At 44.6% G+C, this 17,059-nt stretch overlaps 1 protein-coding gene across 6 annotated transcripts in view; it reads left to right on the top strand.

The window, feature by feature from the left end:
• SFMBT2 (Scm like with four mbt domains 2) overlaps window positions 1-17,059 on the top strand; it is a 178,145-nt gene that overhangs the window by 7,817 nt on the left and 153,269 nt on the right. For 5 of the 6 annotated variants that reach the window (XM_086334810.1, XM_086334812.1, XM_086334807.1 and 2 more), the window contains exons 2-3: window positions 8,337-8,490; window positions 14,310-14,404. In XM_086334810.1, the coding sequence (XP_086190936.1) occupies window positions 8,391-8,490; window positions 14,310-14,404 (195 nt within the window). In that variant the 5' untranslated portion in view covers window positions 8,337-8,390. The remainder of the gene's footprint in view (window positions 1-8,336; window positions 8,491-14,309; window positions 14,405-17,059) is intronic. The other variant, XM_086334811.1, reaches the window with a different exon arrangement.

The raw sequence follows: 17,059 nt of genomic DNA, 5'->3' as shown, positions 1-17,059 counted from the left end.
GCTGTGGTATTTTTTTTTTTCCATTTTAGTCAAAAGTGATAGGAACTTCATTATTTTAAGGTACAGTATGAGCATTTGGGAGAAGGCAGTGGCACCCCACTCCAGTACTCTTGCCTGGAAACTCCCATGGACGGAGCCTGGTGCGCTGTAGTCCATGGGGTTTCGAAGAGTCAGACACGACTGAATGACTTCCCTTTCACTTTTCACTTTCATGCATTGGAGAAGGAAATGGCAACCCACTCCAGTGTTCTTGCCTGGAGAATCCCAGGGACGGGGGAGCCTGGTGGGCTGCCGTCTATGGGGTCGCACAGAGTCCGACACGACTGAAGCGACTTAGCAGCAGCAGCAGCATGAGCGTTTGAAATGCCAAGTGCAAGTTCCTACAGAGCCTCAGGTGAAAGGTCATTTAAATAGATGCTTATTTACTCGTCTGTGCTAAGTCTGAGTTGCACCTTGCAGGCTCTAGTGCCCTGCTGCTGCTAAGTCACGTCAGTCGTGTCCGACTCTGTATGACCCCATAGACGGCAGCCCAGGAAGGTTCAGGAAAATCCAGATCTTCTGAAATGTTTGAGCGGGCTGAGAGACTTTTGGAGACCTCTAGAACAGTCCCTGTGTTTTACAGATGAAAACTTGCTTGTTGTGGTTAAAAAGGCCCAGAGTACATTCTGCTAAGTGATGGTTACACTGCAGGGTTAAACCAGCTCTTCACAGGATTGGTTACATTTCCCAAGTTCTTTATAACTAAAGTAAATTAGGGTGTTTTTATTGACTTGGCAGTTGGATGGGGCCCAACTTATTATTGTCTTATTATTTATTCTCTTATTCCTCTGGAGCTTCCCTGGTGACTGAGACGGTAAAGAATCTGCCTGCAGTGAAGGATACCTGGGTTTGATCCCTGAGATGGGAACACTTGTTTCTAGTAAATTTCCTTTCTGCATTCAGATCATACCTCTCATGCCATTTGATTGGTGCCTAATTTTATAGATACATATCTGTGGCTTAAAGTCAAAACCTGAAATGCTCTTCAAGTGGATCCCCAGAGCTCAGCAGACTGGGGTCACATCCTTCAGGGATGGGCTCGCAGAATCCAAATCAGTTGAAGTACTACTGCTGTGCATCTGTCCTCCTCGAAGTCATCCATTCAGAAAACCCCCTCAGAAAATTAGGTACCGATGATTAGACGCTTACAGCAGGTCTCCCAGGTGGTCTAGTGATAAAGAATCCTCTTGCCAATGCAGGAGACTTAAGAGACGTGGCTGCAATCCCTGGGTCAGGAAGATCCCCTGGAAGAGGGCGTGGCAACCCACTCCAGTGTTCTTGCCTGGAGGATCCCATGGACAGAGGAGCCCTCTGGGCTACGGTCCACGGGGTCACAAAGAGTCAGGCATGACTGAAGTGACTGTACGCGCGAGTGCTCACTGAAGGGGACCCTGTCGGGTGTACTTCTTGAGTTCTAATGACTGTACGTACAATGCACAGGCTCATTTCCCTAACTGACTCCTGTGCACAGGTGTGTGATGTGGGATGCACGTCTCCTGTAGAATGTGAGGTTACTTAGCTTTGTTACGGGGCTTCCCAGGTGGCTCAGTGATAAAGAATCCACCTGCTAATGCAGGAGACTTAAGAGACATGGGTTTGATTTCTGGATTGGTAAGATCCCCTGGAGGAGGAAATGGCAGGCCTCTCCTCAGGGATTTCTTGCCTGGGAAAAATCCCTGGACAGAGGAGCCTGGTGGGCTGTGGTCCATGGGGTTGCACAGAGACTGAGCAGGAGCATGGTAACTTTGTTGCAGCCTCAGGATGGTGCTCTAATTCATCGCTCTTAATATTTGGGGATGACAGGGAAATCCTATATTTGCAGTTTGTCCAAGATACTAGCACGGAATGTCTGTTAATTCTGAACGTCATGCTTTGATAAGGCCTTACAGCCAACCTCTTCCGTGTCAAGTATTTCTTGTCCGTTGTATGCTGACATAAGGATGGTGTTCACCTTTGTGGCTTGGAAGTCAGTTTCTGGTGTGACAAGCCCTGGATAGCTACCTTGATGCAAAGACCATTTGTAAAGTCGATTTAATTGCATCTTTCAAGGCCTAGTCTATCTTGATAGGAAATAAGTAGAGAATTCATTGTACATAAATAGTTATAAGGGAAATAGTTAACAAATAAATGAACTTCCAGGATGGTGGCACAGCTAGTCTGTGATTTGATTGGGTTTTCTTTTCTCTCAAGCAAGTAACGTGGAGGGCTGTTAGCTTTCTCATTTTGTCCACGCTCTCTTGAGTGACTGATTTAGCTCTATCTGGAGTAATACACTTGCTGTTTGATTGGGATGGGAGATTAAGAGGTGACAGTTAAGACTGTGAATCAGAAGACACGATTGGCTATGCTCTGTGTGACAGATTCTAGGTTAGAGTGATGTAAGAGGAAAACAAATATTGTATATTAACATATGTATGAGGAATCTGGAAAAACAGTACTGATGAAGCTATTTGTAAGGCAAGAATAGAGGGGCAGACATCGAGAATGGACCTGGAAGGTGGGGGGAAGAAGAAGGTGGGATGAATTGAGAGAACAGCATTGACGTACATATGCTCCTGTGTTGTAGAATAGCCGGCTAGTGGGAAGCTACTGTGTAGCATAGGGAGCTCCGTTTGGTGCTCTGGGATGACCTAGAGGGGTGGGACGGCGGGAGACAGGACAGATGCTCCAGAAGGAGGGGAGGATAGCTGATTCACTTTCTTGTACAGCAGAAACTAACGCTACTTGTAAAACAGCTATCCCCCAGCTTAAAAACTTCTTAAAAAAAAAGACGACGCAGTTTGCTGTCGTGGGGATCATTGGCTGCCACTGGCTTTGCTGTGTATTCTTTGACCACCTCTTACCCTCTGTAGATCTAATTTCTTGGGACAGAGGTATGAATTGGGATGTGAGAAGTTAGCATTTCTTATGCTGGGGCAGCCGTTTGTGTCAGATTTAGAGTGAACTGGATGCAAACTGGTTGCAAAATGGCCAGGAGGTTGAGGTCCTAATCAAGGTGTAAACCAAGCTCTGGAGCACATCGCCGATTTCATGAGATCTTCTGTCCCAAGGAATCCGGTCATCTCCCGGGATGACCGAATCGGAAGGCCTGCCTCTTCTTGGAGAAACAGAGTGTTGGCTGGTGAGCATGGCGGAGATGGGCTTAGTCACGCATGGTTAGTAGAGGGATCCAGGTGACAGGATGGGTGTAAACAGAAGGGAGCCTTCCTTGATAGGTGCCTGGATACTTAACACCTTTTTTCATCTTCAGAGCCATTTATAAATGTGGTTCTTGCAGATAACACCCGTGATCTCAGGCTCGTATTTGCACGTTGCTTCTTCGGAAGGTGGACGCAGTGATCGTTTCAGAGATGAAGTTTGGGTCACAACTTTGTGCCTCCTTCAGAATGCTCTGAGATTTTCCATTTTGATGGAAATGTTTGGGAAGGTCTTGGATGAGCACAGGATGAGGTGTCCTGTGCTCATTAGGAAATTCCTGGAGTGTGAAATGAGGCCGTTTTCTCTGATTTAGATATGCTAGACTAACATGGGCAGCCAGAGCCTGTCTGGAATTTCATAAGCTATCCGTTTAGGCCTTCGCCTTTAATTTTCAACCTGGAGAAGAGTCTCTCTTTGGAGTCACATAAAAAACAGCTGCCAACCATTTCCCTGTTTCAGAATGACGAGCTTGAAATGGTAAGCATGTTAATAGGTAGTAAAATTGCCCGTTTCTTGAACTACTTTAAGTGGATCCCTTTGAAAGGGCTAGATAATTGGGTAACTTTAAAAGAGATGCAACATTTCTTTTATTGCTGTTATAATAACGCTCACTGGAGTGAGGCCTTCGGAGTGGTATGTTTTTGAACTTTGCCTTTTGATGAATACAGGTAAGAATGATTTTTAATGCTAAGTCGCTCAATCATGTCCGACAACTTGTGACTTCATGGACTGTAACCCACCAGGGTCCTCTGTCCATGGGATTTCCCAGGCAAGAATACTGGAGTGGATTGCCGTTTCCTTCTCATTGTCTTGATCCAGAGATTGAACTTGTGTCTCCTGCATTGGCAGGTGGATTCTTTATCCACTGAACCATTGGGAAAGCTTCATTTGGGCTTCCTTGATCGCTCAGTGGTAAAGAATCCGCCTGCCAGTGCAGGAGACAAAGATTTGATCCTTGGGTTGGGAAGATCCTCAGGAGTAGGAAATGGCAACCCACTCTAGTATTTTTGCCTGGGAAATTCCATGGACAGAGGAAGAAGCCTGGAGGGCTATAGTCCAAGGGATTGGAGAGAGTCAGATACAATTTAGCGACTGAATAGTAACAACAAACCAAACTGAGATTTTTTTTTTTTGGCTGTGGAGCCGGAGTGAGGGTGGAGAAAGCAGAGACAGCATTTGACATTTTTTTTTTTTTTTAAGAAATTTATTTAGTTAGTTACTTTTGACTGTGCTGGGTCTTCACTGCTGCACGTGGGCTTTTTCTCTGTGAGGGGGCTACTATTTAGCTGTGGTGCTTGGGCTTCTCTCGTTGCAGAGCACAGACTTCAGTATTTTTAGCACACGGGCTCAGTAGCTGTGGCTCCTGGGCTCTGGAGCACAGGCTCAATAGTTGTGGCGCACGGACTTAGATGCTCCGAAGCATGTGGTATCTTCTCGGATCAGGGATCAAACCTGTGTCTCCTGCATTGGCAGGTAGATGTTTTACCAGAGTCACTAGGGAAGCCCCTGCCTACCCCCCCCCCCCGCCCCCATTTTGGGCCTTATTGATAGGCTTTGAGATAAAAACAGCACACACGCTGAATTCTAGAGGACCACCCAGTCATCTTCATTACAAGCGTGTCACTAAGGAGCACAGTCCTTTTCGGGTGTATTTATTGGGATTGGCTGTGTATTGGAACCCTCAGATGGAGGGGTGGAAACCACGCAGCTGGTTTCCCTCTGAAGTAGTCATCTGTAGCTGACAGCAGAACCAGAAGGTCACAGCCTTGGGTGGAGAAGGCGGGCTGAGTTCATTCACTCGGCAAACTTCTCACTGGCCAGAATGACCACATCCAACTTTTAGAATGGTCCATAAATGTTTATTTTGGGTAACCAGTTCCTCCTCCCTGCAGACAAAGCAGAAAATGAAGATTTGGTGGGGGAGGGGGTCTCTGGTGCACAGTCATTCCTCCCTGTGAGCAGGTTCTGGCACTTTCTGTCCAGAGTGGCTTGTGATGATCAGGTCGCGAGTCTGGGTTCCCAGCCGTGCAGCACCCTGTATGTCACCCCTGTATAAACCTGCCTTAACGGCCCCAAGTTCAGTGATCGCTGACCTAAGTGGAGGATGTGTGAGTAGGAGTCATAGTTCCTATTTTGCTGACTCATAATTAAAGGAAAGTTGGTGCACAGAACCATAGCCTTGTATGTGTAAGAATTTAATAGATGATAAAGACAGGTTGTTAAAAACCCAGTGGGGTAGGAATGGATTATTAACTGCAGGGGATGGTCAGTTCATAGCTGCACTTCACAAAATATTTGAACATAAACATATGGGGAAATATGTTAAAAAACTAAATGTGAAACTTGAAACCCAGGAAAGTTAGGCTTCTGGTATCTTACAGTTGGGGAGGACATTTTATGAATATAATTTTTAGAAGACATAAAGTGAATCGGTGGATCAGACTAAGTTGAAAAAGACAGCATGTTCCATACATGTGTCAGAAGGTATCGCTAAGGGGAGAATTAAGGGAAAATGTCTGCAAGGGTTTTGCGGGATAAGATACGCAGGGCTCTTAAAAATCCATTAAAAATACCAACAAAGTTCAAATGTGGGAAAGAGCTGAGGTGTCATGGGAGAATTGCAAATTACGATGCCCATAATAATGAAAAATAAAAAAATCAGAATAATGGCCAGCAGTAGGAGAGGGATGGCAAATAAATAACCTATTCATATTGTAATACAAATCATACAATTGTTTTAAGTCATGTTTTCAGAGAAGTTTAATGATGTGGGGGAAATGCTTTCTAGGTGATATTAAATGGAAATGAATTAAAATTCTAAATTCTATATGCAAAAAAAACCCACAGAGAAGTATCAGGAGGAGACAATATAAATACAAAAGAGATTGTCCCTGGGTGTTAGAATTACAAGTGATTTTAATTTGTCCGTTTTTAATTTTATTTTGCAAGACTTCTGCAGAAAGTGGAAAGGTTACCTTTTATGGAAAGGAAAAAAGTAAACATTGCATTGCGAAAAAGCAAATGGTGACATGTCATTTACCAAAATAAATAAATCTTGCAGCTGCCTGAGTAGACAAAGACTTGTTACTTGTCCTTACAGATCAGTGTGAATTTTTGGTATAAATGTTGTTGCTCTTGACTTCTATTTAAAATGATGGGTCTGGTTCATTAAAATTGAACTTACTTTACAGTCGCTGATTACCTTTTTACAGCATGTAGTTAGACGCAGACAGAGTTGAATCAATAGGAATCTTAAAAACTTGAGCAGACTTTTTCCTCCTTTGTTAAGGGCATAGAAGCTACTGATATTTGACTAATTTACTAGTAGTTAGGTTCATAGACTTTTCCTTGCAGAAAAACTGTGCCTGATTACAGTTCTGAGGTGGAATGATTTTCTTTTAATTTGCAGATGAATGAAGGAAGCTGTAATCTTAGTGGCATAACTTAGCTGTGAAGATTGCTTCTCTTTTGGAATTGTTTTGGTATAAAAACAGCACATTCACTAAAAACCTACTACTTTAAGAAGATTGCAATGAAAAATTTTGGAATATTATGGAGAAACTGTTCAGTCTGCTTTTGAAGTTCTTTAGGTTTTAAGATTCCTATGTTCTTTTAACTAGCTTGCTATATATTAAAACTACTAAGAGAGGCAAGAATTGGTGCTGATTTAGGGCATATTCCAAACTCAAATATCATAAACTTCTGCTTACCTAGGCAGTGGTCTGGGCGTTCAGTATGGCAGCTGCTAATCACATACGGCTTTTAAATAGGTACGCGTGCTCAGTTGCTAAGTCACGTCCGACTCTTCGTGACCCCAAGCCTGCCAGGCTTCTCTGTCCGTGAGATTCTCCAGGCAAGAATACTGGAGTGGGTTGCCATATTCTTCTCCAGATTTAAATAGGTATAAAAGGAATATTACTCAGCCATGAAAAAGAATGAAAAATTTGCCATTTGAGCAACATGGATGCACCTGGAAGGTATTATGCTTAGGGAAATATGTCAGACAGAGGACGACAAATACTGTATGTTATCACATATATGGAATCTAAAAAATATAACAGAGGCATGTAATAAAACAGGAGCAGACTCACAGACATAGAGAACAAACTAGTGGTTATCAGTGGGGAGAGGGGGTGGGGGAGGGGCAAGTTAGGGGGAGGGGCTTAAGAGGTACAAAGTACTAGGAAGTAATTTCTCCGTTTTTTCTGTATCAGGTGATGATGCCCTGTCACTCAGCATGTTCTTGTTTTCTGTCTGTTTCCATTCAGTCTCTCCCTGTCTGTCCATCTGTCTGGCATGCAGCTGCTCTAATGATTTTTCTGAAACAAACCTGATCGTTTCGCTTCCCCTGCAGTGCCCACTTTTGCCTGCAGAGTGAAGTGCAAGGATCGGGTCCCTATTTTGGCAAATCAGCCCTCACTGGCTGACTCTTCGTAATAATAGCACCTGAGTATTTCACTGGCTGTGAAGTACACAAACCAGATTGTAGGATTCTGTGAGAATCGGCTGTAATTTTGCCTGTTTTCCTACCAGTTCTATCAGAATGCAAGTGTGGAATCGCCATCTTATTACAGGAAAAGTGCAGTTGGTCAGAAAGCACGTTATTGGCATGCAGTGATGCTTTATCTGGTTTTGGTAACAAATCACTTGTGAGATACCAGTTACCTTCCCTGTGTGTGGGGATGCTGAGGCCGGGGCAGGGGATGGGAGGTGGGTGCGGTTCCTCCTGAGAAGGAGGGAGAAGGTGGATCGCGGAGTGTCTTACTAATGCTGCCAAGGTAGATTTGGGGGTTGAAATGGCAATTTTGTTGATTGAATGGCAATTCTGTTGATTGATGAAAAATGTGTCCATCTTACTGGTGGTGATGACCTGGAGAAAATGGGTGCTTTTGCTGTGCTGTGACCTTGTTGTTGACCTTGTGCGGGTATGTGCTCTTTAGTCTTCAGTCCTGGTATTTTTTGTTGCTAACATGACGTCATACCCTGCATGTTGTAATGAAATGGTGGAGCTTTGATGGGGTAGCATTAGTTTTGGAGAGTTCAGAAATTCGTGGTTACGATTACAGTGCTCTGACTTTGCTGTTGCTGGTTTCCCTTAGGTAACTCTTCCTACAGGATGAATTAAGAGAAGACCTTGATCTCAGCCGTTAAGAATGGAGGGCAGTGTGTCAATTTCCAGTATGCAGGACCCTTCATCCTCACCCTTGGAAAAACATCAGAGCTCCGCAGATCGTAATGGAGATCTTGATTCAGGTGGGAGTTTGTTTCCTATACGAGTTTGGCCCTTTGAGGTCTTGACCGGTATTTTCCCGAGAATGTTTAGAAAACATTGGGGCAGTATTCTGAGGGTTTACATACTGCTTGTTCTGAGATCTTCAGGGATATTTATAAGCATATGGCAGCTTGAAAGTTAATGCAAAATTGGGTTCAAAATACTAGACAGAGCAGGCTAGGTTATAATAAGGTGACTGCTGCTGCTGCTAAGTCGCTTCGTGTCCGACTCTGTGCGACCCCATAGACAACAGCCCACCGGGCTCCCCCGTCCCTGGGATTCTCCAGGCAAGAACACTGGAGTGGGTTGCCATTTCCTTCTCCAGTGCATGGAAGTGAAAAGTGAAAGTGAAGTCGCCCAGTCATGTCCAAGTCTTAGCGACATCACGGACTGCAGCCTACCAGGCTCCTCCGTCCATGGGATTTTCCAGGCAATAGTACTGGAGTGGGGTGCAATTGCCTTCTCCACTTCAAAATCTCAATGGCTCTGTGATCCAGCAGTCCCCATCCTGGGCGTATATCTGGACAAAACTGTAGATAAATGCACCCCACTGTTGGTGCAGCACTGTTGACAGTAGTGAAGATTTGAAAGCAGCCTAAGTGTCCACCGACAGATGAATAGATGAAGAAGATGTGGTACCTAGATGCGAATGGACTCTTAGCCACAAAAAGAATGAAATACTGCCATTTGCAGCAACATATTTGAATCCAGAGACTGGTTATCATACTAAGTGAAGGCAGTCAGAGAAAGACAAATATCATATGATATCACTTATATATGGAATTAAAAAATAGTACAAATTGAACTTATTTACAAAACAAAGGCACTCAAAGACATAGAAAACAAGCTTAAGTTTACTAATGAGGAAAGAGGGAGGGGGTAAATTAGGAGGCTAGGATTAACATATACACACTACTATATATATAATGGATACAACAACATGCTGTTGTATATAGCACAGGGTACTCTACTCAATATTCTGTAATAAACCATAACGGAAAAGAATCTGATAAAGTATATATATGTGTGTGTGGGGTGTGTGTGTATGTATGTGTAACTGGGTCACTTTGCTGTACACCTGAAATGAGCACAACATTGCAAATCAACTGTGCTCCAATAGAAAATAAAACCTCAGTAGCTTAACACAGTAAGTGCTTATAAATCGGCCATATCGTTTGAGCAGGGCCAGTGGAGGCTCTGTCCGATAAGTCCTCCCATACCCTCTTTAGGGCTGTCATCTCTCCATGGTGCTCCGAGGTCTGTCCTCACAGGGGTGAGCCGGGCTGGAGGGGCTTGAATCAGCGCTTAAAAGCTCGAGCCCCACGGTGCTCCGAGGTCTATCCTCACAGGGGTGAGCCCAGTTGGAGGGGCTTGAATCAACGTTTAAATACTCAAGCCCAGAGGAGACCTTTGCTCCCAATCTCTTGACCAGAACTAGTCGTGGGTTTTGGCCGCTGCAAGGGAGGCGACCGAGTAAAATTGTCTCCCATGTGCCCAGAAAGAGAGGGCCAGGGCGATCTGCCCAGTTTTCGGATGCCCCTTCCCAAGACCCTTTCTTTCCTTCTTTTTTTTTTTTTTCCGGCTGTACCTCGAGGCTTGAGGGATCCTAGTTCCCCTGTTAGGGCCTGAACCTGGAGCACAGCAGTAAAAGCACCAAGTCCTAAAGAGCATGATGTGAAAGATATTTAGGTTCTGTGAATTTGTGCTAAAATATTTCTCCTTTTAAGAAATCCCAAACAAAGCAATGGATATCTCTGATTGAATTTTCTATTTAACCAGTGAATTTACACATGCATCTTTTTTTAACTACTGACGTAAAAAAGAGTTTATTTAAAAAAGATAATTTTTAAAAAATAAAGGTTTGTGATATTTACATAACAGCAACTTTTATAAGGACAGCTCGGCTCTGAATCATAAACATTGCTCTGGAGATTTCATTAAAAAATGACCATTAACTTCTGGGAGATTTGACCTCCATCTGAAAAGTTACAAGATGTGTCTTTGCATTTTAATGAGACCATGAGTCTTAACGTGGTTGCTCCTGGGTGTTTGTGTAGTTGGGGGTCCCCCACGCTTGCTCCCAGTTGCTGCAGTTTCCTGCTTAATGATCCACTTTTTGCTATGAAAACTTCAGCTTCACACAGAGGACTCTGTGTCTCATAAACGGCTTTTTTATTTTTCATTTTGCCTCATTTTAAGGAAGGCTCAAGTAGTAGTTGGGGCCCATGACACTCGAGTCCCCTCAATGAAATTGTTGTTCAGTCCCTAAGTCGTGTCTGACTCTTTGTGGCCCCAGGGACTGCAGCACTTCAGGCTCCTCTGTCTTCACTATCTCCTGGAGTTTGCTCAAATTCATGTCCATTGAGTTGGTGGAATCAGTGACGTTATCCAACTATCTCATCCTCTGCCGTCCCATTCTTCTTTTGCCTTCTGTTTTTTTCCAGCATGAGGGTCTTTTCTAATGAGTCAGCTCTTTGAATCAGGTAGCCAAAGTATTGGAGCTTCAGCTTCAGCAACGGTGCTTCCAAAGAGTATTCAGGGTTACCATGTAAAATTCCTCCTCCTCCCGGGGGCCCTGAGGCCACCTCCAGGATAAGCCCCATGGATGCTCCGAGGCCTCCCCAGCGGACAGCCTGGGCAGCTCTGGTACGAGGCTCAGAGGAGAAAGTTGGGTCGGGATCGGATTCCTGGAACTCTCCATTTCTTCAGTTGCAGTGATGAAAGCAGGCAGAACAGTGTGCTGGTGGAGATTCCTTGACGTTCTTTTTTCAGACCAGCTCAATGTAACTTGCTGATGAAGCCTGCAGATAGAGTGGCATTGCACATTCAGACAGGGCAAGCCACTGAGGGAAAGAATTATGCTGGAAATGTGGGCTTGATAGATATATTTTTTGTATTAGGGGTATACCAATGTGAATAGTTGGATGCGACTTTGCGACTGAACCAGAGTTCCATGGGTTCTGCTATTTGGGAAGGAAAGGAATCAACATTCTTCGTAGAAAATTCCAGATCTCTTACTCTTCCTGCTGGGGACTAGTTCAGTGTGACCCAATAATATTCTCCCTCCTCCCCTTTTAAAGTCTCTTTGAACAGTTGTTGCCTCCTAACTAGGAGAATGGGGTGTTTTCTTTTTTTTTTCTGGAAAGTCTCTCCGGCCTTCTTGGGGTCTGGAAAGCCGAGACAGCCTTGAGGGCCTTGTGTTTTGTCCTCCCCGCCACCCGGGTGTGGTCCTGCAGCCGTGAACTCAGACCTAGGATGGACGTTGGCTAGTCCTTGCTGAGTGTCATCCATACGTGTGTCTGTTCAGGGTGCTTACAGTGCGGTGGCTAAGTCGTGTGTGGCTCTCTGTGACCCCAGGGACTGCAGCACGTCAGGCTTCCCTGTCCTTCACCATCTCCTGGAGTTTTGCTCAAACTCACGCCCATTGGGTCGGTGAGGCCATCCAACCCTCTCATCCTCTGTCACCCCTTTTTCCTTTTGCCTTCCATCTTTCCCAGCATCAGGGTCTTTTCCAACGAGTCGGCTCATTGCAACAGTAGAACGGTTTTCTAAACCTTGTGATCCTAGGGACTGTCAGCAGTTAGAATGGTGAAGATTGAGTGTCTTCTTCCTTTCTCTTTCCACTTAAATATCTAGCACACAAGAAGGTGCCCTGTAAGATTTCATTTACTCTAAACCTGCTGGTTTTCTGTTCCTTGACTGGGTACTGGAAATAGGTTTAATATTTTGCTTGCAAAGGGCTTCATTGGCAGCCTAGTTAAGACTCCATTTAGGGGGCACAGGTTCAGTTCTTGGTTGGGCAACTAAGATGCAACATGTTTCATGGCCAAAAAAAAAAAATTTTTTTTCCCCTTGCAAAGTTAGTCTTATTTCAGATGGTAATAGTCTACAACCCAAGATCTGATCCCTTAAAAAAAGATGGGTAAGTCCTGTGTTGATTCCATCTTTCACTGTAAAGTCTGCATGTCCACTTCTCAGTAAAGTGTTCAGTATTCTTTTTCTAGTTAATAGGAATGATTCTGGTCACATACCCAGCGTTCTGTATTCTAGAAATGGATCACCACTAATAAACTCTCCTTTCTTTTAAATCGTGACATTTCCGTCGTAGCTCATCATAGTCTGTTTGCATTACATCACATCATGAGAAATGCCTCCCACCGGTTCTTGTGCAAAGAGAGATTGTCGAGAGTTTCCTTGACAAAATGTGGATGGGTTTAAGAGGTTTATGAATCAGCTGTAAATATTTGCTGTGGGTTTATGAGACCTCCGTTCATAAACATTGTGTGTTTATGTGTTGCTTTTTGAGATGTCTTTGGAGAATCAGCTGCTCAGGGCACAGGTGGCTGAGGAGGTGTCATTGCTACAGTTTCCAAGAGGGTGTCTTGTGGGTAATCTTCAACTTTGTGCATGATTTTATTGTTAAACAGCATTCTTGTTCAGTCACTTAGTTGTGTCCAACTCTTTGTGACCCCATGAAGACCTACAAGACCTTCTAAAACAGCATACTTAAGAGTTAACAGCACCGAAGTCTGGCCCCAAGGCATTGCGGGATCTTAGCTTCCCGACCAGGGACCGAACCCGCACCCTCTGTATTGGAAGGGCGGATTCTTAACCCCTGGACCTCCAGAGGAGTCCCTCAGAAATTTGTTTAGATGATAGAGAGCACCTGTGCTTTCCCGAGCACTGATCTCACTGATCAGGAGGGCCCTGATAATACCTTGTCCTTCCTTGATTGACGGGCGTGAATGCCTGGGTGAGCGCCAGAGCTGCTGTGGCCTGTTTTAGTGGGAGAGGAGAGTGGAAATGTAGCTTGTAATGAATTCACATTGGGCAGAAACAGCCTTTTTGGTGACAGTTTAGGTGAGAATCTTGTGGAGGATCAGGAGTTCTGGGGAGTGGGTTCAGAGTTGAACTTGAGATTAAGCCCTGCCTGTGGTCTCCCCGCTGCTTCCAGGGACTGGAGCCGTCAGGTCTCCTCTGGTCCTGACGCGGGCTCCTTAGGGTCAGGTCTGGACAGCACCAAAAGTGTCCGCATGGTAATCCCAACCTCCTGATTTGTGCCACCTTCCCCTTCTGTGGCCACATGTCTGTTTTCTGTGTCTCTGTCCCTGCCCTGCAAAGAAGTTCATCAGCACCATTTTTCTAGATTCACATATACGTGTTAATAGACGATATTTGTTTTTCTCTTTCTGACTTATTTCACTCTATGACAGATTCTAGGTCTATCTGCATCTCTACAAATAACCCCATTTCTCCCCTTCTATGGTTGAGTAATATTCGATTGTATCACATCTTCATCCATTGGTCTACTGATGGACATTTGGGTGGCTCAGTGGTAAAGAGCCCGACTGCCAGTGCAGGAGCTGCAGGAGACCATTTGGTCCCTGGGTAGGGAGGATCCTCTGGAGGAGCAGATGGCAGCCCTCTTCTAGGATTCTTGCTGGGAGATCCCATGGACAAAGGGGCCTGGCGGGCTGCAGTCCACGGGGTCACAAAGAGTGGGACGTGACTGAGCATACATAGACACACTCCTAGGTTACTTCTATGTCTCTTTCCAGTCTTCTGTTTCTAAAACCAGCAAATGAGAACTTTGAAAAAGAATTCAGCAGTACCCATGTACACGTTGAATTTGTTCCTCTCTTGCACCAAAGAGTTTCTGATTTTCGTGGAAGGCCAGTGCCTTTCCATTCTTCTTGCTAGTATTGATTTTCTGTTTGTTTGTTTGTTTTTGGTTTGGTTTTTATTTTGGGTGGTTCTTTTAAATGTTAAAAAATTTTAATTTTTTTTGGTCTTTCCACAGAAGAAGGCTCCAGTTTGGAGGAGACCGGCTTTAACTGGGGGGAGTACTTGGAAGAGACGGGAGCCAGTGCAGCCCCACATACATCCTTCAAACATGTAAGTGGTGGTGATGTCCCTTCTTCTGGTTTGCGTTTGGGGTGTGGGAGATGCCAAACCTGTTTTGCGAAAGGGAATGAAAAGGGAAGATAAATTTGGCCCAGATTTATCCCCTGGAGAAAGGAATGGCTGCCCACTCCAGTATTCTTGCCTGGAGAATTCCATGGACAGAGGAGTCCATGGGTTCGCAGAGAATAGGACACACCTGAGCGACTAACAGTTTCTTAGAAATACGGAGGAGATGAGGAGGTGAGCGAGGGGTGAGCCTTGCTCTGATCCTGCCCAGGGCAGGTGCTCACGGGTTTCAGCCTTGTTTTGTGCCTCAAAAAGCCAGAGCAGAAGGCTGTGTTTCCGTCCGTCTGGGGGATGGAGACAGGTAAGGTTGATGTGAGCAAATAAAAGCAAACTAGGCAAGTAGGTGTTACAAGTCATGTCTTTTTAGGAGGCTTAATGACTGTATATTTTAATTTTGCATTGATATTTTTACTTTGAAAGGACACCTAAAAAGCCATCTAGCCATTTGTGGATAGATGAGCCTAATTATAGGAAACGCCAGAAGTATTCAGGAAACATTTGGAGCAAACCAAAAAATCACCCTCATCAATACTTTTTTTGAACAATGCAAATAGTGTGCCAAGCAGAGGGCAAGTCCCAGGAAATAAAAAAAAAACAAGTTTTCATCCAGTGTTTGCTTAGATAGGAGATTTTGGTGCTACATCATTAGCAAGAAAAAGAGTAACTTTCTAGGACCCAAGTTCCTGGGTTTTACTCTTTGCTTTACTGGAAATGAAAATTTAATAATGAGAGACATTCCTCCCCCCGACCCTCCCCATACCAGGCTTCCCAAGGCAGAGATTTAGCCATCATAAGCAAATTGGGGGACTTTCTCTACCTGGTCTTCCCTCTGGCTCTTTTGCTGAATTAGGAAAACACTTTATTTTAATGCAACATTTTATTCTTTTTGGAGGGGAAGTGTTTTTTGAAAAAGAATTTAAGACCTTATTAAACTTGCATGACCTCGTTAAAGGTGGATTGCATTCCTGATTGCTTTTTAACACTGACACTTAGATTGTTATAATTACTGGTTTATTATGAATGGGATCGTGGCCATTTAGTGAAACCAGCAGCCAAATATTAAAACATAACAAAACTAGAACTCACCTGGCATACCAAGTGGTTTCCGTTTTGCCAAAGCCATTGTAACGCGAGCCTTTTCTGGTGCCAGGAGGACTTGGTGGATTTCTCCAGGCACTTTAGGAATGAGGTAGGTCTTCCTGGAAGCTCAGTGGTAAAGAAACTACCTGCCAATGCAGAGATGTGGGTTCTATCCCTGGGTTGGAAAGATCCCCTGGAGAAGGAAATGGCAACCCACTCCAGGATTCTTGCTGAGGAATCCCATGGACAGAGGAGCCTGGAGGGCTCCAGTCCATGGGATCACCAAGAGTTGGACATGACTTAGCAACTAAATAACAATTGACCCAAAACTTTTCCTTCCTTTCTGTACCGGGAAGTTACCAATATCTCTGTATGAAGTCAGTGCTGTTTTCTTTAATCCAGTCTGTTCCCCTCCCTCCCTTTCAATCATGGTATAGTGTCCTGTACTGCAGAGGACCCATGGGTGAACAGTTTATAATCCCATCATCTCTTTGCACAGCAGATACTCAGGGACATCTGATGTGCCTGCTCTAGAATATTGTAGCTTGCAAGGCTGGAAAGCTTTCTTCTGTGGGGAGGGCTGGCAAATAGTCATAGACGCGCCTGTGTGCGTGCTAAGTTGCTTCAGTCGTGTCCAACTTGGTGTGACCTAATGGATTGCAGCCTGCCAGGCCCTTCTGTCCATGGAATTCTCCAGGCAAGAATACTGGAGTGGGTTGCCATCTAGAGGATCTTCCCAACCTAGGGATTGAACCCTTGTCTATTAAGTCTCCTGCATTGGCAGGTGGGTTCCTTACCACTAGCACCATCTGGGAAGCCCCTTCATAGATGATAACCCTTAATTAAAAAAAAAAGAAAATCCATTTTCTAAGGCTGCACCGTTCACATGCTATCTAGCCACGTGCTATCTAGCACTTGGAAAGTGTGTCGTCCAAATTGAGAATGAAAGTGAGCAGGACACTACAGGACCTTCCTGGGGACAAATACCCATGTTCCTAATTCCAACGCTTTAGCCTCCTAAGGTCTTCTCTGAGTTTCAAAGAGCAGATTTAATCAGAGAAGTAAGAAAAATGAACAAGGGAAAAGACAAAATAATAATTGTTGTTGTTTAGTTGCCAAGTCATGTCTGACTCTTGGGACCTCATGGACTGTAGCCTGCCAGACTCCTCTGTCCATGGGATATCCCAGGCAGGAATCCTGGCGTGGGTAGCCATTTCCTCCTCCAGAGGATCTTCCCAACCCAAGGATCCAACCCGTGTCGTCTGCGTTTGCAGGTAGATTCTTTACCAGTGAAGCCCTAAATAATAATAGTTCAGCCATAAAACAAAGTCAAGGACTCTTAATTCCTCCTCATGGGCTACAGATAATATCCTGAGCATGATCCTTGAGTAGTTTTGCAGATACCAAAACCCCCACCAGCTAGAAGAGGTTAACTGCATGGCAGCCAGCAGCATGTGGACCCCAGACACGTCAGAACCAGAAGGTTGATGATTGAGTTTC

The sequence above is a fragment of the Bos grunniens genome, chromosome 13, assembly GCF_055505025.1.
Source record: "Bos grunniens cultivar Pamir isolate PY7600 chromosome 13, Bosgru_T2T1.0, whole genome shotgun sequence".
NCBI lineage: Eukaryota > Metazoa > Chordata > Mammalia > Artiodactyla > Bovidae > Bos > Bos grunniens.
This window is presented reverse-complemented; position numbering and strand designations above follow the sequence as displayed.